At 47.1% G+C, this 26,078-nt stretch overlaps 1 protein-coding gene across 1 annotated transcript; it reads right to left on the bottom strand.

Annotated features, from left to right (window-relative positions):
* Window positions 1-767: 767 nt before the first annotated feature.
* togaram2 (TOG array regulator of axonemal microtubules 2) lies at window positions 768-26,078 on the bottom strand. The gene is made up of 21 exons (XM_007896902.2): window positions 26,033-26,078; window positions 23,916-24,001; window positions 20,556-20,682; window positions 19,731-19,853; window positions 18,366-18,626; window positions 15,376-15,617; window positions 14,814-14,983; window positions 14,046-14,119; window positions 12,260-12,423; window positions 11,972-12,125; window positions 10,456-10,605; window positions 9,172-9,313; window positions 8,461-8,566; window positions 6,718-6,953; window positions 5,593-5,751; window positions 4,695-4,812; window positions 3,944-4,044; window positions 3,124-3,322; window positions 2,399-2,615; window positions 2,078-2,164; window positions 768-1,188 (listed from the first exon to the last, which is right to left on the bottom strand). Exons 1-21 carry the CDS (start codon window positions 26,076-26,078, stop codon window positions 935-937), a joined length of 3,216 nt encoding a protein of 1,071 aa, XP_007895093.1. The 3' UTR covers window positions 768-934.

Here is a 26,078-nt window from a genome sequence, read left to right as displayed (position 1 = left end):
GTCTGTGCTATGTTAGCTGGTGTGGCAGCATGAGTGTGTGTGAGAAGTGTTTGCTATAGCTAAGTAAGAAAGGATGGTTATTCTTTGTGAATTTCCTTGAACTCCAGCACCAACTTTCTGGAGTTACAGTTTGAATGCTGTATTTTGCACACACAAGATGAATTACCTCAGCACAGCCCTAATAACTACATCATGTTAATGAGATTTTAATATTAATCTCTCCTCTCTAGAAAAAATGATTCAGGCTATATAAACTTCATATTGTGAATATATAAAGTGCATCATCTACAGAGAGAAAACCAGGCGAGGTTTCAGAATATGTTCCCTGGGGTAATTACTGTATCACATTTCGCCCACAAAATATGCAGTCAATTCGCGTTAATAATAATCCTTGCACTTGATAGAGCGCTTTTCATATCTTCTAGACGTCCTAAAGCGCTTCATAGAATATACTTTAAAGTGAATTGACTGTATATTTGTGGGCGAAATACGGCAGCCAATTGCGCACAGCAATGACCCCCAAACAGTTGTGGATTGAAGTGACCAATCTTATTATTGTTTTTTTTTCCTTCAGGGACTATTATCAGGTGTGTGGAGTAAGGAAATTTAGATACCTGCCGGGAATCAAAACCAGGTCTCGCACTTGTGAGGCGAGAGCTCTAACCACTGAGTTACAGGGACTCCCACCATATAGTATATTCTGTGAAGTGCTTTGAGAGAGTCTCGAAGACGTGATAAGGTGCTTATTATTATAAAACAACATAAACTCCACCCCCAACATATGTATATTTATGTTAAACATAAAACGTGAGTTGGCAGACGAAATAAGTCATCAACTGTTGCGTTACATATTTAAAAGAACTTTACGAACAATACGTGTATTTTTTGGGGAGTTCATGGATTTCCGCAGTGGCTGACATGATGCAGCCTTCGATCAAAGCTCCTTGGCTAGAAGGTCCAGCAGTGTTTTGGTGACGTGAGCTGGCTGGCTGGCAGCGTACTCCAGGAGGCTACCTCCCATCTGCTGGTGGAGGTTGCTGGCGAGCTTGCCCGTCACCGCTCGGACATTGCCGCCCCCACCTCTGATGACGCCACTTCCCATCATGTTGCTCAGCAGGTACCAGAGGGCGGGTAGGACGTGACGTTCAACAGCCTGAGGCTTACGCTGATACACCGCTGGGACCAGGCCTAGGGGAGGGGAGAAGAGGGAATCAGTTAGAGAGCTCGTCTACGCCCTGTGCCAGCATAATCGTGCCTTAGGCAAGTGACACTCCAGCCTTTTAGTCAGATATTTCAGGTCCATAAGATCATCACGTGGAGTCCTGTTGCTCGGTGGTTACAGCACTCGCCTCACAAGCAAGTGGACCTGGGTTCGATTCCAGGGCAGGGTGACACGTTGGGCAAGTTTCCTTCCTCCACCTGCCTCTGTTTACCTAGCAGTAAGTATGAACCCGGTTGTTAGTGGATTGGTGGATCCCTTTCCCGGGGCAATAATTCCTTCAAAAAAATAATAATGTGGTCACTCAATCCACGACTGTTTCTGGGATCACTTCTGTATGCAATTGGCTGCAGCGTTTTGCCCACAAAATACAGTCACTACACTTTACAGTATAATCTGTGACTCGTTTTAAACAACTCGAAGACATAAGGGATTAGCATTATTATTAAGCACAAAACCAATGAAGCGCAACCCAATTTCCACACAGCAATGTCCCACCGATAATAATGAAGTGAATGACCAATTGAACTGGTCAGATTGTTGACCAGGACACTGGGAGAAACTCCCTTTTCTCTTTTTGAATAATTATCACAAGATCTTTAACAGAGAGGTGGGAACTCAGTTGAACATCTCATCTGAAAGCCAAGACTTCAGAGTCAATCTAGTTGACGAGGCAGGGTTTATAAAACTCCTTATTTGATTTTGAATTAGTGGCATTGGAAGGCAAGTCACTCTCGGTGCTAAAGGAATTTAGTAACGGACTGCAGTTTACACAGTTCATCGATTGAATCAAACCATATTGATGGACGCAGAATGCCTCCTCATAACACGAGTGCAAGTGGCTGTTGTTGATCTCACCTGCCAGTCTCTCCGTGACATCCTGCAAGGCCTGGCCACTAACAAACTGCACTCTGCTCGCAAAGGGTTGAAGGAGCAGCAGGTTATCTTGAAAGAGAAAACAAAGAGTGGCTCATCACTGACGCAAGGAATGCACAACTACCAACCGCGATTAGGTCTCCCACGACACCACCTCTTAGGCTTAAGAACCAACATCTTAAAATTTAACATCACAAATGTTTGCACCACAAATGGACCCAATGGTTTACAGTATCTCTTCTCATGCTCCAGCCAATTGGAACCATTTCTAATCTGGTGTTAATGAGCCAGGCAGAGCCTCACCTACGTTACTGATCAGCCCGTCCAGCACCTGGACAGCCGCAGAGTAAATGGCTGCGTTCTTGGAGTTCAGGTTGTCGGCCACGATGGTGACGGTGGAATGAAGGACCCGGTGCAGGTTGTCCTTCAGCACCATGACCATGGTAGCCATGGACCTCAGTGCCAGCTGGTTCACCTTCTTATTGGAGTCCTGGAGCCGCGGGGTGAAGGCATCGAAAATCTGCCAACGTCAAAAGGCACAAAATACAAGCGGTCAGTGAGCTCAAGAAGGAAGGAAGGAAGGAAGGAAGGAAGGAGATGAAAGAACGAACAAAAGATGCATTTTTACATTGCGTCTCAAAGTGCTTCACAGGCAATTAATATCAAGTGTAGTAACAATAAACCTTATATTTGATGTAGCATATATGACATCAAAGTGTTTCACAATTAATTGGTTTTGTAGGCAAATATTTTGTGGGTAAGCGTGGCGGGCCTATTGAGAAGAGAAAGGTCCCACATAAACAGCCATGCACTGAATGGCTAATTGTCCTTAGAGGACTTGGGAGAAACTCGCTTCTCTTTCCCAAAAGTGGCAATGGGATCTTTAACATCCACAGGCAGACAAGACCTCAGTTTAGTGTCTCCACAAGAGTTACCATTGTCTTTCTTCACAACCACCATGCGTTTCCCCAGTGCTCACGTCCGTCTTCAACCCTGCCCCCAGGCAACGAAGTAGGAATTGAGCTTACGTTTACAAGGTTGGCGGTTACGAAGCCAGGGTTGGCCTCGCAGTGTTGCAGCAGCAGATTGATGCCTCGCATCCTCTCCTGAAAGTCCTTGGCACACAGCAGTTTGCTCAGCTCCTTCACCTGCTCCACTGATTCCATAATGCGGACAGTCGGCCTGCGAATCATCGGCTGCTTCTGTGCCATCGTGTCCGACTCCCCACTAGAGAGAAAGGACCATTTATAATAATTCTTGTATTTGATATAGCGCCTTATCACGTCTTCGAGACCTCTGAAAGCGCTTCACAGAATGTACTGTAAAACAAATTGACTGTATATTTTGTGGGCGAAACACAGCAGCCAATTGCGCACAGCAGTGTCCCACAAACAGCCGTGGATTGAGTGACCAATTTTTTTTAATGAAGGAATTATTATGGTAAATTTTGTGAAGTGCTTTGAGAAGAATCGAGACATGATGAGGCACTATATCAAATGTCAGGATTAAAATAACATCCAACCATCCTAATGCTTTTCACAGGTAATTACTGTCTAATGCAGTGACTGTGAATTTCTAGGCTAATGGAGGGTCCAGAACCTGATCCAAATCCAGGTTTAAAAACATATTCGCAATGCAATAGTTCAATGAGTACAAAACGTAACAATATATCTGAGAAGCTGGAAGTAGATTGAGGACTTCCAGTGAGCCAGCCCTGAAGCTTTGCTGATTACTGATAAGATTCCACATTAGCGACTCAGTTGCTGTTAGTGAACACACTGCAAACCACTTGCTTTTTCACCTCCAACACCCCCCCCCAATCATTATATCCGGCACGTTATAATTCACCTCACAACAGTGCAAATGTTTTCCTGAGAGTTTGAGGAGCTGTTGGCTCTGGACCTCCAATCCCTGGAAAGGACGAGATCCGAAGAAGCATCTCCCAGGCTCTAAATGAAGAGGAGAAAGAAAACACTCTTTAAAAATAAAAGACTTGAGCAATCACACTAAAACTAGATCATTTTGCACATCGCCTACGAATAAGGCAGCAGGAGAAGCCGGTATGAAGAACAGTTTTTTTACAGACACCAGGAAACACGATATCAGAAAGTGTGTTTGAGGCAAAGATAACGGACTTGTGTATGAAACAGCAATGTATGTACTCACATACAAACACACACAGAGAGCAGAGGATATGCTGCATCGCAATGAAATGGTTCATTTGGCCTTATTCTAACCCAACTCTGCTGAGACCAACAGTAGTTCAGACACGAGGGTCCTGGCTGAGATCAGTTCGAAGCACTCTGAGATGCCGCCAGGCGTGGAGGGCGCTATATAAATCCAAGATGATGTCATTGTGGCTAACGGCTCAGATTGAGGACCCAAACATGGGACATCCAGGGCCATATGGGTTAGTTCCACACCATCAATTCACCAAGTGAGCCATTGCGAGCAAGACCTTCAGACCTGCTACCTACGGAGCCTCCAATTCAACGAACATCTATATTTCACTGCCATACATGGATACCTCTCCCCAGCTCAAAGCCTGGCACCAATTAGTGCAGTAACAGCAAGGCACGTGGTAAATGGGAAGACTCACTCTCTGCTTAGCAGCTGTGATGACGTGTTGCAGATCGTGGGACAGAAGCAAGCGGCCCAAACATTGGTCGAATTCTGGATGAGACATGAGAACGTTCAGCATCTTCCGACCGTAAAACCTGACCAGGACAACGGGAAAGAGACATTAAACCAGGCAGACGTCAAACCCACAGGTACAGAGGAAGGCAACCGGCAGAGGTAGGATATAGGCAAGCTTCAGAGGTTACACTTCCCTTGCGATCCAGATCCCAATTTAAAAAGTACTTTAGCCAGAAGTGCTTCCAGCTGACCTTCAGTTCATTGACACATTCTCAGTGTAGTAATAATAATCCTTGCATTTCATATAGCATCTTATCACGTCTTTGAGACGCTTCACAGAATACACTGTAAAGTGAATTGACTGTATATTTTGTGGGCGAAAGACAGCAGCTAATTGCGCACAACAGCGTCCCACAAGCAGTCGTGGATGGAGTGACCGAATTATTATTTATTTGTTTATTAAATTATTTGAAGGGAGTATTACCCCCAGAAAAGCGATCCGCCAATCGACTAACATCTGGATTCCTACTTACTCTAATATCATTCCCCATTCTTAAACCAACTTCTGCAACCTCTCCACTAAGCCCCAAAACTCTGGAACACTCTTCCTATGTCCCTCCGTCTTGCCCCTTCCTTCCCCATCTTCAGGTCGCTCCTGAAGACCTTCACTTCGACTGTGCCTACGGTCACCTCCCCCGGCTCTGTGTCGTGCTCCGCCACTGTCAAGCACTCTGGGACGCTAACCTTCGTGAGGGGCGCTATATAAATGCAAGTTGTTGTTATATCTCAGTGAGCTGAATCCCATCACGCCACATATGTCAACGCCACTTTGGTTAGCGCTGCTGCAGAGACACACGGACCTGGTTTCCGAATTGCCATCCTGGGAAAACTTCCCCACGGCCCGGACTATCTGCTCTGTGCTCTCCTTCGGCCCCGACAGCACTCTCTCGGGCCCGAGGTGCTGCACAACACGGAGCAGATTCTCGGCAGCGCACTTCCGAACAATGCTATTTCGATGACTAGACAAGAAGAGAGGCAAAGAAAGTCATTGAACAGGCAACGCGTTCAGCCAACCAACGTTTAGCTCCAAGGAGGAGGACAAAACCAGAAAGAAGTTAGGCATCAGTCCTGAGAGAGAGATAGGGACCTGTCAATACCGAACCACCAACCCCACCATGTCGACCACAAGAGTGATCTGGATGAAGGAGGCCCATTTGATCTCATCTTCCAAAATACCACCCATGGAGGGACGGAGCTAGCGAGTGACTGGATGTGTTTTATGGCTTGGAACATCCTCCCGACATGAAAAGCGCTATATAAATGCAATTTATTGTTTCTTGTTGCTGTACATACAATTTCAGGACAGACCATCAAGAAATATTTCTTTACCCAGAGGGTAATTAATAACTGGAACAGGTTAACGGAAGGGTGGTTGGAGCCAGTTTGCAGGGACGCATTGAACAAATAGCTGTAATGGGGGGACGGTTTGGTGGGTATTTCAGAATCATGACACTTTTAGACGCGCTTTCAGTCACCAATCCCCGAAACTCTGGAATGCTTGTCCTCTCTCCCTCCGCCTTGCACCTACCTTCCCCATCTTCAGATCGGGTCTGAAGACCTTCCTCTTTGATTGTGCCTATGGTCACCTCTCCCCCCCACCCCCGCGTTGGTGTCGGGCTCCGACACTGTCAAGCGCTCTGGGACCCTACCCTGCGTGAGGGGGCGCTTATATAAATACAAGTTGTAGTTGTTGTGGTTGACATCACATGAGATGAAGGGCCTTCTTCACCCTCACCCCTCTCGTGATTACATGTTAAGAATTTCCCGCAATTCTGCGCCAACTTAAACGTTAAGAGATGATCTTTGCGGGCCAGAGGCCAGGTGTGATTTCAGTCCTTGGTACAAGGTGCGAGTGCCTTAGACGGACAACAATCCCGCCCTGCGCTGACCAACGCAACATGGTCGACGCTGCCTGTGTCGCTCACTTCACTCCTCCCGCCACCAGAGCAGCCAGAGCCCGCCAGGGGCTCACACTCTCTGCCATGACGGCCAGGGCCTTGCCCGCCTCCTCCCGGATGAACTCGTTGGAGTCGCCCGTCTTGTGGAGCAGGATTCGAGTCACTTCGTCCACCTCCTGGTCCAGGTTTCTCCTCAGGTGCGAGAAGAGGCCACTCAGAGACAGGATTGCCGAGCGAGCCACCTTGGAACGCAGATTGCTGACCTGGGGAGAAAGCACAGCGATGATTACCTGGGGTGGGGTGGGGGAGGGTGGAGGAGGGTGGGGGTGGGGGGGTCAAGGATTCATTCCCTTTCGATCCTGTTAACCATGCTTTTTCCTCTCTACACTCATCGTCTTACTCTCTCACTCCCCTCTCTGGACTCAAACCGGGCTCTTTTTTGCCACTTGGGAAGCTCCCCGTTGCTTGTGTAGGTAGGATTACTCCTAAACCCTAAGGGCTTTGGCTTGCAGGGTTAATAGGAACCAAGTGGGACGAATCCCTACCCGAATCCCTATCTCAAACAGGACTGACTCCTCAATCCACCGTCGATGCTGTTTCACAACGTGCAGAGACACAGTAACAAGAGGAAAGGGTGCCATTTGCCAACAAGATCATGAGCAATTTCAGCGCATCAATTACTTCACTCTGTGCTTATATTTCGAAATTTGCTACACTTAATGCCCCCTCCCTCCCTTCCAACCCACACACTCAGCTAAAATCTAGTGTGTATCCAGCCAGCCACACTCATTTTTAATTAACATTATTGATATAAATATCTTCAACCTATTGCATCCTCGGTACAATCACCTACAAACAAATTCACATGATCAAGAATCCTCTCTTCTCCCCCTACCCAAGAGCAGCCCTCAACCCCCAAACTCCCCCCCCTCACCTCCCGAGGCACTGATTTCAAACCCTCATTCCAACCCCTCGCCCCCATTCCCCCAACCACCTCCTTCTCAAGGGGCAAGTCTCACGCCTTTCAAGTCGGGAGGACGTCCAAAGGATAGGAGAAGCAAAGGAACTTGTGGTGTCAACATAAGTGCCAAACATTTACACTGTTGTGTCTATCATTGTATGAGATGAGACAAGAAACAAGGGAAATGCTAATGACAAAGTAATAATAATAATCCTTGCATTTGATATAGTGCTTTTTACACCCTTTTGATGTCTCAAAGCGCTTCACAGAATATACTGCAAAGTGAATTGATTGTATATTTGTGGGCGAAACGCGGCAGCCAATTACACACAGCAGCAACCCCACAAACAGTGGTGGATTGAGTGACTAGATTATTATTTTTTTGTTTGTTTTATTCTCCTTGAGGGATTATTATCAGTCGTGTGGAATAAGGAACTTGACCAAGGTTTTGTCCTGCCGGGAATCAAACCCAGGTCTCTCACTAACCACTGAGCTACAGGACTCCTCTTTATAAAGTGAGTGGGAGCCCGAGCGGGGAGGCAGACAGCACTTATTGACTGACGGGACTTGGAGTCTGGCAGAAGAGACTGCAACATGGAATTGAAGGTGGAGGCAGAATGAGTTATCACGTCTTCTAGACGTCTTCAAGCGCTTCACAGAATATACCATAAAGTGAATTGACTGTATATTTTGTGGGTAAAACGTCTACAATCGGCAGGGCCTGGGCATAGGAGAGACCTCTGAGAGTCTCAGTCATCGGCTGGGGTTAAATGTGCTGAGACAGGACAAGTCAATGGTGCCTCACCCACCTCCTTGGTCACCGCCAAGCAGACGTCGTGAAGCCTCGCCTGGAGAGTCTCGGAGTGAAACCGGGCCAGCCGTCGAACACTGCGCAGCCCTTTCTGCTTCATCTCCCTGAAAAGAGGCCACAAAATAGGGCATCAACACTCGCCATCGCTGCTTCACATCAGGCAACGGGCAACCGCCAAACATCCAACCACAACACGAACACAAGTTCACAAAAGCCTCATTAAGCTCAACCCTCCACCACTAGGATTAGAGATAAACGCAATACAATAATAACAACATTGACGTGCTGTCTCTAACATCGAGGGGACATCTCAAAACCCTGGTAAAAGTCCAAAATCGTCTCAAGGCTGAGGCTGTGAGAAATTTTGGACTTTGCGTGTATAAAAGAATAAAACTACGACAATCGTGTGAGAACAACTGCAAGTTACATACTCGATTTATTCTCTCTTTCTCTTCCACTCCATTTTCCCTCTATATTTATCGCCTTTCTCTCCTGCGCTCTTTTTCCACTTTACACTTATTGTCTTTTTCCTCTCTCATTCCATTCCCTCTCTCTACTCATCATCTGTCTCTCTCACCCTTGGTTCTCCCTCTCTCTCTTTATATATATACTTATTGCCTTTTCTTCACCCTGCTTCACAGTTCGGTGCTGTCTGTGAGTTGTTGGTTGTTAAATAATCAGGCTTCAAAAATCTGCAAAGCTTTCTGACCAGTCGCTGTTAGCCAGGAGTTTCAACGCCTCCGTCAATCCCTGTTCCTGGCGGGAGAAGGGCTTCATCTCCAGGGATTCCTCCTCATCCGAGTCCCTGTCCCTTCCGTTGGAATTCAGGGGAAATCCAGGTAAGGAATGAGCTGCAGAAAGGCAGGAGAATAATAATAATTATAATTCTCGAATTTGATATAGCGCATTATCACGTCTTCGAGACGTCTCAAAGCGTTTCTCAGAATATACTGTAAAGCGAATTGACTGGATACTTTGTGGACGAAAGACGGCAGCCAATTGTGCACAGCAGCGTCTCAGCAACAGTCGTGGATTGAGTGACCACATTTTTTTTTGAGGAGGGATTATTATCCCTGGAAATGCAATCCGCCAATTGACTGACAACTAGGTTCCTATTTACTGCTGGGGCGAACAGAGGCGCGTGGAGCAAGGAAACTTGTCCAACATTTCACCCTGCCCGGAATCGAACCCAGGTTGCGAGTTGATTGCTCTAACCACTAAGCTACAGGACTCCGTAGGGAGAATGGGGAGGTTACACTGTAACTGGGTTTACTGAATTGTCTTGGAGTCTCCAGGAATTAAAGGTTAGTCTCCACTGGTGCGAGAGCAACCCGGGAGAAACATTATAGGGAATTCTCAGGGCTTAGGGACATCATAGTGACTTTACAATCCTTTACAACACTACTATGAAGTCATTGCTGTCTCATTGCTGCCTCCTGGAATAATAATAATAACATCCCTCGTATTATCTCAAAACACTTCACAGAATACATACTGTAAATTGAATTTACTGTGTATTTTGTGGGCGAAACGCAGCAGCCAATTGCGCACAGCAGCGTCCAACAGTCATGGATTGAAGTGCCCAATTTTTTTTTAAGCAAGTATTACCCCCCAGAAAAGCGATCCGCCGATCAACTAATAATAATAATGATAATAATATAATCCTTGCATTTAATATAGCGCCTTATCACGTTGTTGAGATGTTTCAAAGCGCTTCACAGAAAATATGGTACGTCCACACAGAGTTGGGAGCCTATACTGGACAGACTTGGATGTCCCATACAGACATCGTAGTAACAATTGTGAAATGTATTCAATGGAGCAGAATCATTCTTAGGCAGTATTAACGAACGTCCTCCCGACATGAAAGGCGCTATACAAATGTAATTTGTTGTTGTTGTTATCTAACACTGTATTTTCCATTAAATCCATGAGGTGGGCTTCATGCCAACCACATCCGCACTCTTCCTCTCTCGTCCTCATCATTCCTTACCAGAAAAGTGCCGTGACTCATGGTACATTTGGCTGATGTTGGGGATGTTGGGCAGAGAAGTTCTGTTGATGCGTTGACGGAGCGAGGTGTCGTTACTGATCCGGCCCAGGTTGGGAGAGCGGGTTTCCTGAGTGCTCAACAACTCTTCATCTGGGTCACAAAAAAAAGCACAGAGACGTGGCAGGGTGCACGTGGCTTGGGTTGATTGGGGTGAAATTTGAAGCGATTCATAACCAATTGGATGTGATAAATTAGCTCTCTGCTAACACCTATCTGGTTAGCTCTCTGCTAACACACATCCTACGCTCTCACAATAATGAAATGCAATACTATACAAATTTACAATTATATAGCGTCTTGCACATCGGAAGGATGTCCCTAGGCGCTTAACAGCTCTGGATTGACACTGGAACTGGGGTTGAGAGCCAAACCTCATGCCAGGATAGAGTCTAAAACCCAATAATCAAACAACAGATATCTGTTAAATGTAACTTCCTTTTGCAATGACGGATATCATTTTGCTTTCTGGCACATTTTCCTTTATGTGCAAGAAACGACACAAATTTCCAGCTGTTCCAAAGTATTCTCGAGCAACAAACCCTCCTGACTTCCCACTTTAAGGATCTGAGACACTGCAGCATTATCGATAATAATTCATGTATTTGACATAGCGTCCAAAAACCCGGGTCCAAAACCCCCCGACTGTCCAGCTTCCTGGGACGTCTTTCTGACATGAAGGGCGCTATCCAAGTGCAAATTGTTGTTGTTGTCATAACATAAAATGTCATAACGTCTCAAAACACTTCACAGGTAATTGCTGTAAAGTGTAGTGACTGTGTATTTGTAGTGCAAACACAACAGTCAATTTGTGCACAGCCCGGTCCCACAAACAGTGAATAACCAATTTATCTGGACAACTGTTGACCAGGACACCAGGAGAAACTTCCTTCTCTATTTGAGTAGCATCACAGGATCTTACAATCTGAACAGACACGTGGTACCTCGGTATAACATCTCATCCGAAGGACCTGCACTCGAACCACGCTGTGCTCCCTCAGCACTGAAATTGAACATCAACTTAGACGATGAGCTCAAAGTCCCTAACCCATGACCTTCAAACCCAGAGGGGGCGATGAGTGCTACTGACTGAGCCAAACTGGCACCTAATGGACAGAGAGAGAGACATCTGATTTAGTTACATAGGAATTTGCTGGGGCGAAAGAAGACCAAGGTCCATCGAGGTCGCCTTCCACCATCCTGGCAGTCGCTTGACATATCGTGTCCCAAACTATGCACTGTACTCTGAGATATTTTCAGCGTATCAATTGTTGTCAGGTCAGCAATATGCACACCAGCCGTAGCTCACAAACAGCGATAGGTTGAATGCCCATTTCAGAAGGATTTTCAGTGAACTTGGTTTGAGGGAGGAATGTTTGCCAGGCTGTTGGCACTGCCCAGTCTGTGTGTATGTGTGTGTGTGTATGTGTGTGTGTGTGTGTGGTATGTGGCCAGTTACCTGGCAGAGAGACTGTATTCTGCATTCTCTCTCTCGGGGGCTGTGTCAGCTCGTTCCTGGTTTCCATTTGCAGCCGTCGCTGTTCCATCTCTTCACGTCGCTTCTGATGCATTTTATCCTGAGCTGACTTTGAGATGGTCACGTGGCATAGCTGCTGCAAACCAAATGGGGGCGGCGGAGGGTGGAGAGGGAAGGGAATAATGAGGCTTACGATATTACATCAAGAAAAAAAAAGCACAGTCAAAAGCAGTCAATATTATGATGATGCTCAGTGCCAGTCCCACTTACCCTCTTCTCGTTCTGCGTCTCATCGTCCTCCACTGAGCGGCGTCCGTTTGCTCCCCTGGTCAAGACTGCGCTGAACCTTGAGGGTACCAGTGTGCTGGCGCCTGGCGAGTTCTGCTCCTCGACTCGCTCCACTGGCAACTCTGCGGCCTCCAGGACACAGCCTCCTACTGAGCCAATGCACGGGACGTTACCTACAACCACACGCATTTACGTAGCGCCCTTCACATGGGGTAGCTTCAAAGTGGCGGAGTCTGACAAATAGCCAGGGCCTAAGGGAGGGGGGGTTGGGGGGGGCAGGTGACTGTAAGTACGATCATCTACACTCCAGATGCAAATAAAGTGCTCAAACTGGAAGTAATAATAATACTGCTTGCATTTGATACAGCGCCTATCAAGCCTTCGAGACGTCTCAAAGCGCTTCGCAGGAAACGCAGCGAGGTGGATTGACTGTGTATTTTGTGGATGAAAGGTGGCAGCCAGTTTTGAGACACGGTTTCAGTGGCAGCTCCCGTCGAACACAGCGGGACTCCTGGGGGGGGGGGTTGGGGAGCTCAACGCTCATCCCACCAACCCCGTGAGACCAGCTCCGAGGCGAGCTCGAGCTCAGAGCCGGGTTCTCAGCCATGTAACGCGAGGCTTCCCGACAGAAAACGGCGTCACTCGGCCTCTCGAGGGCTTTTCTCCAGCACGAGGTGAGATTTAAGCTGCCGTTCCCTCGGCGAGGACTCTGCCAGCCAACCACTTTGTCCAATTTTCACACACATACAGAAATGGAAACTTCTTAAACGCCTGCCAGTGAGCTAGGCCCGTGTGACACCAATTCGCGGGTTGAATAGAGTACGTCAGATCCCTTAGCAACCCTCTTTATAGAGCCAGTGCCACTCAGGGCTTGTTGTCAGCCCGGGGAAACAGGACAACCACATAACAAGTGCGTCCTGTGCTGTACTTCTATACAAAGACAGGAGGATAACCAACCCGGGCGTTCATTGCCACATTGCTATATATTTCACGAGGAAGGATTAGATTGAAAAAGGCTTTTTGAATATTTGATCTCTTGTTTTCTTGTGCTCCAGTGTGTACGTGGGGTGTGTTGTGTGTGTGGTGGTGTGTGTGTGTGTGTGATTAGTCTGTGATGCTAGGTTAATCCCATTCCTTTCAGTTCTTGTAGGTATTCCTAAGTAGTAATAAGTAGCGATAAGGCGCTATATCAAATGCAAGGATTATTTTATTGTTATTCTACTGTTCATTTTTGTGGAGTCCTGTAACTTAGCAGTTAGCTTAGCAAGCGAGAGGACCTGGTTTAGACTGTTTACTTAGCAATAAGTAGGAACCCGGCTGTTTAGTTGATTGGCAGATCACTTTTCCAGGGGCAATAGTCTCTTCCAAACAAAAATAAATTTTAAATAATAATAATAATTTGATCACTCAATCCACGACTGTTTGTGGGACGCTGCTGTGCGCAATTGGCTGCCGCGTTTCACCCACAATATACACAGTCAATTCACTTTACGGTATATTCCGTGAAGCACTTTGAGACGTCTCAAAGACGTGATAAGGCGCTATATCAGCTGCAAGGATAATTATTATTATTACATCCGCGAGATCGGGAGAAGGATTTTATGCCAGGACGGAAAAAGAGCCATATTTCCAGAAATGGGTCTTGGAAAGTTGAGGTATTGGGAAAGACTGATACTTTATTGCAGTACCTCCCTGGAAACCGCACAGAAGTGACAGTCACTTTCGCAAGGAAATAGACACAGCAAGGAAGGGGGAAAGAAATTCTTGCCTGTAACCCGAGCCTCTCTCTCTTCAGTGTGTTTGTGGGCAGCACGAGGGTTCCCTCCCGTCTCACGAGATGCCCTGAAAAAGAACCAAGATTTTTTTCGAGAAAAATAGGAACATAGTCCAATTCTATACATAGGGCCTAATAATTACCCTTGGCTGTTGGTGGGATCTTGATTTGCATAAGTCGGGCTGTATTCGCCTACAAAAAGAGTTACTGCACTTGATAGCGATTTTCTGTGAAGTGGTTTGAGGCATCTCGACCTACATCAAATGCAAGGATTATTATTAACCATGGGGAACGCACGAAGGGCAACTGTAACTCCACTGCTACTGTTAGGGCTGAGATCAGGGCAGAGTCGGGATCACCGTTGGGATCCGTAGAGTCGCACAGTTGGCATTTCCACAATCGATTTCAAGATGCTCGCACTCGTTTTCAAATCCCTTCCTGCCCTGGCACCTCCCTACCTCTCCGACCTGCTTACTCCCCAACTCACAACCTGCTGCTCCCACTCGACTGGCTCCGGCCTCCCGCTTGTCCCTCGTGCCCTCCGTTCCACCATCGGTGGCCGCACTTTACAGCCACTACGCCCCGAAACTCTGGAACACAATCCCTCAGCCTTGCCCCTTCCTCCCCATCTTCAGGTCATGCCTGAAGAGCTTCCTATTCGACCGTGCCTATGATCACATCCCCCCAGCTCGGTGTCGTGCTCAGCCACTGTCAAACGTTCTGGGACGCTACCCTGAATGAGGGGTTGTTGCTGTCCATTACCGTACGAGCTGAAGCATCTGTGTCACCGTCTGTTGCTCTCTGGCAGGCACTGAATGGATACTGTCCAATGCTGAGTTTGGAGATTTGGAAGTGGACTGAGATAAGCTGGCCCCCAGCAACTTCCGCTTCCTCTCAGCACTGCTGCGCAGGTGCAGAAGCGAGTTCCTTACCTGAAGAAGAAGGAATACAATATGTGTCTAGCAATGATCCAATGGGACTCGAACAGCACTCATCTCTAGGTTGTTGACTGACACCAACCCAGCTCAGTGGGTAAAGGCACTGCCTGGTGGATGTAATGATTCCTATCTGGTCACTCCTGGCTGGGAACAGCAGGAGAGCAAGAGATTCACCACTGGGTCTCATGGAGTTACAATATCAACAGCAAAATCTTTCACAAACTTTGTACACGGCTGCTTTTCGTTTCTACTCACTGGTATAGCCAATAAAGGCACCTCACTGAAGGACACACCATAGAGAGCTCTTCCCACTACTCATCACAGGCGCAGATGATGACTTTCACTGAATGGGCTGGGCTAGAATGACTATGAAGCAGTGCCCCTACCTCCTCTGGGATAGTTGCAGTTCCAATGGGCTTTGCTTCAGCTCCCTCCCCTGGGAGCCATAATCCTGGGCCTTCAGGCGCTCCATCGTTTTTGCTCTCAGAGGACTGCTCCTCACTGCTGACACCTCTGTTCCCTTGTGGGCTGGCACTCCGCTCGATGGGTGGGACGGGTCTGGGGGCATTTAGCAGCCGCTGTGTGGTGGATCGAGCCAGAGCAGGTTTCAGTGGAACAACAGTCTCCCCTGCACTTGGAAGAGAGCGACACAGTTACAACCAACAACAACTTGGATTTATACAGCACCTTTCATTGGGAGGGCATCCCAATGCGCCGGACAGTCAAGGGTTTGTTCGTGAGCAGGGGGTTGGATTCAAGAGGGGTGGGGGCCAAGGGTGTTAAGAGTGGGAAGTTGACCGAAGGCACGATCACAGAGAAAAGTCTTGAGACGGAACTTGAAGGAGGTGAGGGAAAGGGGTGAGGCAAAGGGATCTCCAGGATGGAGTTCCAGAGGGAGCGGGCAAGACCAGTACAAGCGAAGAAGCACCTTCGACCAATTTGATCTCAACTTTCCAGAATATCCACTCCTTGAGGCTTCCCATCTCGTAGCTTATTTGAATGTACTGTTCTGAGTTAACACTCTCTATCTCTTTTGGCGTCTGTGCCCGTTTGATGCATTTACAGTTAAAAAAAAATCAGAATTTTTCCACACTTTCAGAAACATGATTTTGGGAGTGAATGTTCTCTCGGGATAACAGACACTTCACATTCAATCTCCTTCAGCCTGACCTTTCCAGTGCTGAGGAGTGGGTGAAATGTATGTACAATGTCCCTCATACCGCTGGGTACGTTATAGAGCTTCAAGATGACACATGTGCCACAAACACCTCTTTGTAGAGGTCAGGTGGACACAGCAGCATTGATTTCTCTCTCCTCCCTCTAAAACCACGAAATAAAAAGAGTTGCAAATGCTTCAAACTGCCTCAGTTCAGCAACTCTCTGCTTGGCTCATTTGGGTAGCACTGTCACCTCAGGGGCAGAAGGTTGTGGGTTCAAGCCCCACGTCTCCAGGACTTTAAGCTCACAGTCCAGGCTGACACTACAAAGCAGTACTTGGGAAATGCTCCATTGACAGGTTGCACGGTTGCACAGTGGAATAATGCTGAGTTTGCTTCAAAAAGCATCACTACTTGACACTTTGACGCATTAAATAATCGCAATAATAAGACTTGTATTGGATATATTGCATTATCACGTCGTTCAGACGTCTGAACGTGCTTCACAGAATATACTATAAAGTAGATTGACTGTAATTTGTGGGCGAAACGCAGCAGCCAATTGATGTCACGAGAAAGCAAAGCGATTTCTCAAAAATAGCAGCCAGCTGGAGGTTTAACGCATGGCTTCCCTCCCGACTTCCTCTCTAACGCGTGTCCTCTGGTGCTTAACCCTCATCAACATTGCAAACAATTTGCCAGCTCTCAGCACAATCTTCGGTCAGTGGAAAACCAACCCACCCACCCGCCGAGGCATTCCATTCCCTGCATTACATGGTAGGAGCAAAGCCCACACCCCCACATCTTTGTGATTGATGTTGCTGTGGGATGCATTGAAATCTCAGCTTGGTTTGGATACTCTTAAGCATGGTGATGGATTTTCGCACGTGGAGCTTAGTAGTTAGAGCGCTTGCCTTGCAAGCAAGAGACCTGGGTTCGATTCCCAGGCAGAGTGAAACATTGGGCAAGTTGCCTTACTCCACACGCCTTTGTTTAGTTAGCAGTAGGTAGGAACCCGGTTGATAGTCGATTGGCGGATCGCTTTTCCGGGGATAATATACCCCTAAAAAAAAAATAATTTGGGCACTTTAATCTGCAAGAAGACTGCCATGGCCCAGGGCAGCATTGTCACCGAGATGCCCACTAGGCATCTCTGGAACCCACCTCCCCATCCCCAGTTTCCCCCAGAAAACACGACCAAACAAGAGCTCTGCACTGGCAGTGATCACAGGTCCCTTCAGCCGTCCGCTACACGCTGCCAGCATGGACTCCAGCCAGGCGCCTGGTCACTGGAGCACTGCAGCCCTGCCGCCTGGTCCAAGTTATTCTCATTGAAGCCATTGTGATCGTCTCAGAACAAAGAGAGAGAGGCCATTGTGTGGCTGAACAAAGGGGAAAATCACAGCTGGAACCGAGCAGGTCCTGTTCCTTCCACATGCAAGATGGCTCAGTGCTGCCTGGGTTTGTGGTCGCGAGAGGGAGAGAAACCCAAGGCACCCACACCTCGCACTTCTACTCTGCCTGTCTTTACGGGGATTTCAACACAAGTCCCTCTGGTCTGGGCGTGATTCTAGACAAGGGGTCTGTGTAGAAAAGAGCACGACAGCTGGATATTTGGCAACGTGCTATGTATTCTCAGTACTTGACAGTAGTTATTGACACACATGGAAACCCATCACCCTGCTTAAGAGTATCCAAACCAGACTGAGAATTTCATATATGCCACCTGCGCACCTATGACAATTTTGCCATATCCATAATGGAATGCACACTCTCCCCCTGGAGGGATGCACCATGTTTACCTATTTCCGGAGAGTATTAATAATAACAATAATAATCCCTGGATTTGGTGTCCGCTTTTTACACCAGAAGGACATCTCAAAGCGCTTCACAGCATTTTTACTGCAAAGTTTAGTCACCGTGTATTTTGTAGGCGAAGACGCAGGTTGGTGAGAGCCAAGGCTTGGGGACCCATGAGTGTGGGTTGGGTACTGCTAGAGTTGAAAAGCTGGCTATCGTGAGCACTGTCTGGCAAGCTTTCCTGGCTGTTTCTCCAGCTAGGTCCACCCAACCCATGAGAGACAGAGAGAGAGAGAGAGAGAGACACAGAGACAGAGAGTGAGACGGAGTAAGGAACAAAGAGAGTGACAGATTGAGGAAGGAGCGATTGAGAGTAAGATTTGTGCGTGAGCTTAAGTTACAGATTTGATGGTACTGACCCCTCCGTGGCAGGTTTTCTGACATTTGTCTCTTGAGTTTATTTTTGAGTTGAAGGGTCTCGAGAAAAGGCTCCTTCACTTCTCCCTGGCTCCAGTCCAGGCTCAGGCTGTAGCCGCGTGTGTGGGAGGGAGACTTGGGTCCATCTCCGTCCAACAAACGATAGAGGTCGCTCCTCTCCAACACCCAACCTCCCGTCCCCTCTCCACTTCGCACAAAGCAGGTTTTCTTCAGCGGAGGATTCACACTAGAGTGAAGAAATGCTACAAGAGAAGGAGAGTAGTGGTTCAGCTTTACATTAATAATAATCCTTGCATTTGATATAGCCCATTATTACGCCTTCAAGACATCTCAACGCGATTCACAGAATATACTGTGAAGTGAATCGACTGCATATTTTGTGGGAGCTACACAACAGCCAATTGCGCACAGCAGTGTCCCACAAACAGTCGTGGATTGAGGACCAAATTATTATTATTATTTAAAATTGATTTTTTCAAGGGATTATTAGCGGCGGAAAAGCAATCCGCCGATCGACTAACAACCGGGTTCCTACTTACTGCTAGATAAACAGAGGCGTGTGTGTGGAATAAGGAAACTTGCCCAACGTTTCACCCTGCCGGGGAATCAAACCCAGTTGTTCTCGCTGGTGAGGCGAGTGCTCTATACGGTCAACTCACTTGATAGTATATTCTGTGAAGCGCTTTGAGAAGTCTCAATGAGATGATAAGGTGCTACAAATGCAAGGATTATTTTATATTTATATCACACTGGGGGAACCCCACCACCCACACCCAAACACCCACGCACACACACACACACAGATCTCTCTGTAAGAGGAAACACTGTAGATCAAGTCCCTTTTTCTTAAAGAATTTTACAGCACCCAATAAGCTCAGCAGTCCTTTCTGCTAACTATTCCTTGTCGAGGTTTGGGCAATGATCTTAAACTTATACCTTCTAGTTGTCATCTAACTGACAGATAGAAACAGTTTCTCCCCATTCGCCTTGTCAAAATCCCTTCACATAGACACTGACCCCTTTCAGACTCACTCCACATACCACACTGATCCCTCTCAGAACACTGGCCACTCTCAGACTCATCCGCAATCACGCTCAATTTCACAAGAGGATTTTAAAGCCTCAAAGTAGCACAAATTGTTTCGGTGCTTTCAGCTGACAGTAACAATGCACTGAGTGAGATTCCTCGTAAATAATTGGATGTCATCAGTTTGCAACCAGCAGAAGGAAACTTTCACCCCATCGCCCTGAGCTGAATCCAGGCTGGGGTCGAGCTCAGGACCCAAAGGGTTGTCAAGAGGCAGTGAGCTAAAGCTCTGCACGACAGCTATTTCTCAGTGTCACACCTTTATCCCGCGATGCCCATCCGTTGGCTTGTAAATGCAGATTAGAATCCACACTCTTGCTGTGCACAGGCTTGAATCCTGGATCAGGTCCACAGTATACACTTACCGGAGCCCTGTAGTTAACTGGGTTAGGAGAATAGGCAGAGGAAAAAAAAGTGGCAGTGAAAATGGGATAGTAAAATGTCAAAGTATTTCTCAATTGTACCAAGAGCAGACCAGAGCTACAATAGGATAATAATAATAATAATAATCATCTTTTCATTTGATATAGCACCTTATTACATCATTGAGACGTCTCAAAGCGCTTCAAAAAATATACTGTAAAGTGAATCGACTGTGTATTTGGTGAGCGAAACGAGGCAGCTAATCCCAAAACGGCCACACACAGTTTTTGCACAGGGTCCATACAAACAGCCATAAAGGGAATCACTAATTTACCTGGTGGATTCTTCAATAGCATCAGCGAATCTTTAGATCTTTGACAGATTGTCCCGCATTTGAAATCTCATTCAAATGATAGCAACTCAGCAAATGAAGCGCTCCCCCCAACACTGCACTGGAGTGTCAGCTTTCACCTTGGTTTCCAGAAACAACTGCTTTGGGGGATACCCATAGAAGGAAACCGATTGCAGTGGTGGGGGTTTGGGGGGACAACTAGAGGGAGAGAGGATGGGGGGAGATACAAAAGGATGATGGTGAAAGGGAACCTTTGCTAAGGATTACGTTTTTTGGGTGAATGCGGACCAGGAAGTACCATTTACTATTTAATGTAAGGGATTATTGGTGCGGATTAGGGTTTACTCCAATCAGTGAGCACTTTCTTACCTCCTGTGATTTCCCCACCGGGGTCCATGACCTGTCGTCTGCTGTCACCGTTCTCAATGGTTGGATGATTCTGGACCTCACTGTGCCACTGCTCTGAGGTTGTCTCCTCTCCAAACACATCAGAAGACTTGGGAGATGGGAGGACGGACACATGAGTAGAGAATAACACGAAAACAAGAAAAGACCTTGTGGTTCATCAGGTCCACTTTGCTCCACATGCCCGGTTGGACGTAAGGGGCTGACAGCTGTTGCTATTGCAAAGATATGTGTAGTGTGCTTTAGCAACATCCGATCCAATCATCCCCCCACTCAGTCTCTTCCTCTCTCTTCCCATCACCCAAGTCCTCAGTGCTGAGAAAGCTTGGGATGTGAAAGGAGAACTCCAACCAGCAGCCTCCTATGTTAATAATAATAATAATCCTGGCATTGACATAGCACCTTATCACATCTTCGGTGCGTCTCAAAGCGCTTCACAGAATATACTGTAAAGTGAATTGACTGAATATTTTGTTGTTGATTTCGTAATCTGCCAATTGACTGTCAACCGGGTTCCTACTTGCTGCGAGGAAAACAGAGGCGTGTGGAGTAAGGAAACTTGCCTAATGTTTCGCCCTGCCCGGGAATCGAACCCAGGTCCTCTCCCTTGCGAGGCTTTAACCGCTAAGCTACAGCACTACCTACGTTGGCACAAAGTGTCAGCTCCCCATGTGCAGTATCAACTTGCTGTCTGGCCCATGACATTTCCTGGATAAATGACCATCTGATGGTTCAGTGTGGGGTAGCATTACCGAATATTTACTGCCCATTGTGGTGTGTGAGCGCAGAGGTGAAATGCCTCTCCCAGTAATTATTACTGTCCCTCATTGTACTAATACTGGCACTGAGCCCAGGCCTGTAGTGAACTGTAAAATCATAAAACGTTTCAGATTGGAAATCAAGCGCTGGGGCTTGAGTAGAGCCGTTGTCACAGAGGCTGCAACGGAGCAGATTTTAAACAGCTCAATATACACGATCAGCATCATTCTCATCTCTGTTTCAGAAAATTGTAGTTCAAGCACATCGGCACTGTAAGCTCACAAGTTCGAGGTTGACACTCCAGTACAGTGCAAGGGAGGAAAGGGGGAACACTGCATTTTCAGAGGTGCTGCCTTTCGAACGAGACATTTAACAGAGTTTTGCGGGACCTTGCTGTGCACAGAATGTGCATTGAGCTACAAATGTATAGTCAACTACACTTAATAATAATCCTTGCTTTTGATATAGAGCCTTATCGCGGGTCTTCGAGACGTCTCAAAGCGATTCACCGAATATAGTGTGAAGTGAATTGACTGTTATTTTGCGGGCGAAACGCGGCAGCCAATTGCGCACGGCAGATTTGACAGCGATCCCTGCTTTCAGACATAAACGCTGAACCAAATGCAAACCAAAGCGCTGAGTGGAATTCTATCGAGTCGACCAAGCTCATCTGGGAATGTGCGGGATTCAATACTTACAAAGGGGTGACAGCGATAATAACTTGCAATTACCTAACGACTCTCATGTAAAAATAGACTGCTCCAAGCAGTTTATAATATATAATCGATCAAAAACAGAGGGAATAAGAACATAAGGATTTGCTGGCGAGAGAAGACCAAGGTCTATCCAGTTTGCCTTCCACCATCCTGGCAGTCGCTGACATGTCGTGACCCAAACTATATATTGTATCCCGAGATATTACTCTCTAACAGAAATCGATCTAATTTGTTCTTGAAACAATCTGCACTCTCTGCTTCCACCGTCTCTTATTGTTACAATAGTTATTAATAATTGAACGTTGTTACACAGGCAAACCTGGCAGCCAAGTCTGTGCCAGAAACATCCCGGGAACAATGGGATGAGCAGACAACTCATTAGAAGGTTTGAGAGTAAATTTGGATCAGGAGGGGAATATAAACCAGGGGAGAAGGGTGGATAGCTCCTCATATCTTTGAAATAGCACTGGCAGAGGACTCCAAAGGCATGGGTTCGATTCCCAGGCTGGGGGAAACACTGGCCAAGTTTCCTTACTCCACACGCCTCTGTTTACCTTGCAGGAAGTAGGAACCCGGTTGTTAGTCGATTGACGAATCGATTCTCTGGGGGTAATAATCCCTTCACAACATTTTTTTAAAACAATCATAATTAGGTCACTCAATCCACGACCGTTTGTAGGACACTGCTGTGCGTAATTGCCGCGTTTCGTCCACAAACTATACAGTCAATTCGCTTGCGGTGGATCCCGTGAAGCGCTTTGAGACGTCTCGAAGAACGCGATGAGGCGCTGTACCAAACAAGGTGCAAGGACTATGTAGGCCATGTGGTAGCCTGTGCTCCCAAACACTCCCAAACACTTTTGACGGTTCAATGGCTGAACGGATGAGGACGGTGCTTCCTGCCTCTGTGGCTTCCCAGGTTGCTGTGTAGCAGAGAGAGAGAGAGAGAGTGTGGAGCAGCCCTGATCGGTGATCTCAAGCTTAGCTGCACCTTCTGACCACAAGTGATGAAACAAATCATGGTTTACGGCCTGTCAGAACCAGACTTGACGACTCGTTCATTTCCAGGGCCCGAATAAATCCGTACTTTACACACCAAAAGCTCACGTCACTTAATTTTTTTTTAAACTGCATTGGAAATGTTTCCTTACAAGGAGTTATTTTCTGGGGGTTTCTTTGTTCGATCCTTAAGCACGTTCGTGGAGGCACAAATATCCCTGCGCGCGCACGATTCGGGTGTCTTTGTGATGCGCAGCTACTTCGCATCGTGCATGGGTGCGTGTACGCGTTCCTCGTCAAGTACGTGGACGCATTTACGCACACGTCCATGGATGTAGCAGCTACGTATATTAATATGTGAATGACTCTGCCCACACTGTGAACCATTCCCACGTGTGGAGCAATGTATCTGCGCAGTAGACACTTGTCCCACTACAGCTGGTGCAGACTGAAATCATTATCTTGCTTATTTTTAAATACACAACGTGTTATCGCCTGTTAAATACATCGTCAAGTACAAAAAAAAAGAGCTTGTGTTTTATTAACAGCTTGTCACATCTCCACGGCCACAAGCACTTCACGAGCAATCACCGCCAAGCGAAGCCACTGTTTTTTTTCCCCCCACAAACATTTCAGCAATTTTGCACAACCCCATGTACAACAACCCCCAAATGAAATTGGTTTCTCACTCCATGGCTGTTTGTGGGACGCTGCTGAGCGCAAAACGGTCCATCCACTTTACATTACAGTATGTCCTGTGAAGCGCTTTGAGATGTCCTGACAAGCGCAAGGAATATTTATTAGTATCTGTTTACAGCCCAATCATTGACTGGTTGGAATTCAAACTGACCTCTCCGATTCGCTTGCTCCCGGATCGCTCCTCCGGGGGTGGCTTCCAAACCCGGCCTCTCTCACACCCGGAGTTCAACCATGTCGCTAACAGGACAGGGGCAGGATGTGTGCACGAACCTGCTCACATTGGCTGCCGTGCTCGCAAGCACAGAGGGCACTTGTTAACCCAGGTGGTCAGCAAAAGGTAAAGTAAACAGGAACGACTGCAGAGCACACAGCGTCGCATAGCAACCGCGAGTCAATGAAGGCTCCAAGAATGCCGTTGGGATTAGGCATAAAAGGATGACGGGGCTCGTAATTATTTAACAAAGAGAGTTAACAGTCTGTGTACCTGATCACCGCTGAGCTACACTGATAAGGTCACCCTTTGTTCCACTAGCATTTAAGCGCTCTAGGACGCTGTGTGAGGATGCTATATAAACGCAAGTTGTTGTTGAGATGGTTTCACACACACACAGATATATATGACTATTGACTGTCGTCCAGGTGGTAGAGGGGTGGGGTGGGGGTGGTAGAGTCAAGCAGGATCTCCTTTTAGCTGAGCTGCCTGCAAGATGACGTGACATAATGGGATGTCGGGGTCTAATCAACCCTCTGTTGTGGTCTCTGGGACTCTCAGGCTACTTCTGATGAGCTTGGCTCACCGTCAGGACTTGGAGGGACAGATTGATCAACTCCAGGAACACCACAACAACAACAAAAAGATTCCATTTATATAGGATTCCATTGTGGAGTCCTGTAGCTCAGTGGTTAGAGCACTCGCTTTGCAAGCGAGAGACCTGAGTTCAATTCCAGGCAGAGGGCGAAACCTTGGCAAGTTTCCTTATTCCACACAGAGCCTAATAATAATCCCTCCAAAACAAAACAATAATAAATTGGTCATTTTCAATCCACGACTGTTTGTGGGACATTGCTGTGCGCAATTGGCTGCCGCGTTCGCCCACAAATATACAGTCAATTCACTTTACAGTATATTCTGTGAAGCGCTTTGGGACGTCCTTCCGATGTGAAAAGCGCTATATCAAATGCAAGGATTATTATTATTATAGAGCGCCTTTCACGTCGGGAGGACGTGCCAAGGCGCTGGACAGTTGGGTCAGGACAACACACTCTCTGGGGTCCCTCAAGCCTTGGCTCTCGCCATCCCACGCCTAATATCTGAATTTCAGCTACCAGAGGGCGTCCCTCTGGCGAGAGAGAGTTCGCATTCAATTCCAGACATGGGAAAATTTCTATGTGTGGCTGGTACACATGGAACTCTCAGTCTGGTTTGGATGAATTTCTGCATGTATCAGATGCTCGACTGACCCAAAAAAGCAACTATACTCACAAATAAACAGCCCTCCCCACACTTACAGGCAGAGCCACCCCTGTCCCATAAAGGACACAAGCCTACACTCTCCCACACCCACCCATCCACCCACACGCACCTGCTCCACAAAGGTAGCAATTGGGAGATCTTCTCTACTGCGGACTTTGGGGGAAAGTCAACAAACCCTCTCAAGGTAGTAATAATAATAAATTGGTCATTTTAATCCACGACTGTTTGTGGGACACTGCTGTGCGCAATTGGCTGCCGCGTTTCACCCACAAATAAACAGTCAATTCACTTTACCGCCTATTCTGTGAAGCGTTTTGAGACGTCGAGAGGACATGAAAAGCGCTATATCAAATGCAAGGATTATTATTAGTCAGAGCAAGTGCTGGAAATTTACTGCCAGTGATTAAACGTGGTCCTCAGGGCAGTCTCCCCAGGCCGGTCGGCAGTCACTTATTGGAAATTGCTTTTGACCAAAACGCCATTCATTAACCAGCTGAGAGCAGTCACTCACCCAGATAACGGCAGTCTGGCTGCCAATACAACAGGCTCAGTGGGAGGCTTTGCATTGAGTTACACAGGAATTTGTTTCACATATTTTCCCCCCACCCACACCCCGCCCCACACACACTTAAACACACCAACGCAAAGTGGAGTTACTGCATTGTAGAAATATGCCCATCATAGATTGCTAAGTACGTCATTCCAGTTCTGAACCATGTTTATTAACAATGAATGACTGACCCCTTCTCCTCACAACCCCTGCAATTCATCTCCTCTTTTCTCCGCGAGGATACGAGTGCACGTTCCCACCAAAGCTATCAGCCTGATCCCAATGGCCAT

The sequence above is a fragment of the Callorhinchus milii genome, unplaced genomic scaffold, assembly GCF_018977255.1.
Source record: "Callorhinchus milii isolate IMCB2004 unplaced genomic scaffold, IMCB_Cmil_1.0 Scaffold3, whole genome shotgun sequence".
NCBI classification, from domain to species: domain Eukaryota; kingdom Metazoa; phylum Chordata; class Chondrichthyes; order Chimaeriformes; family Callorhinchidae; genus Callorhinchus; species Callorhinchus milii.
The sequence above is the reverse complement of the archived record's forward strand: the minus strand, read 5'-3'. Positions and strand labels throughout refer to the sequence as shown.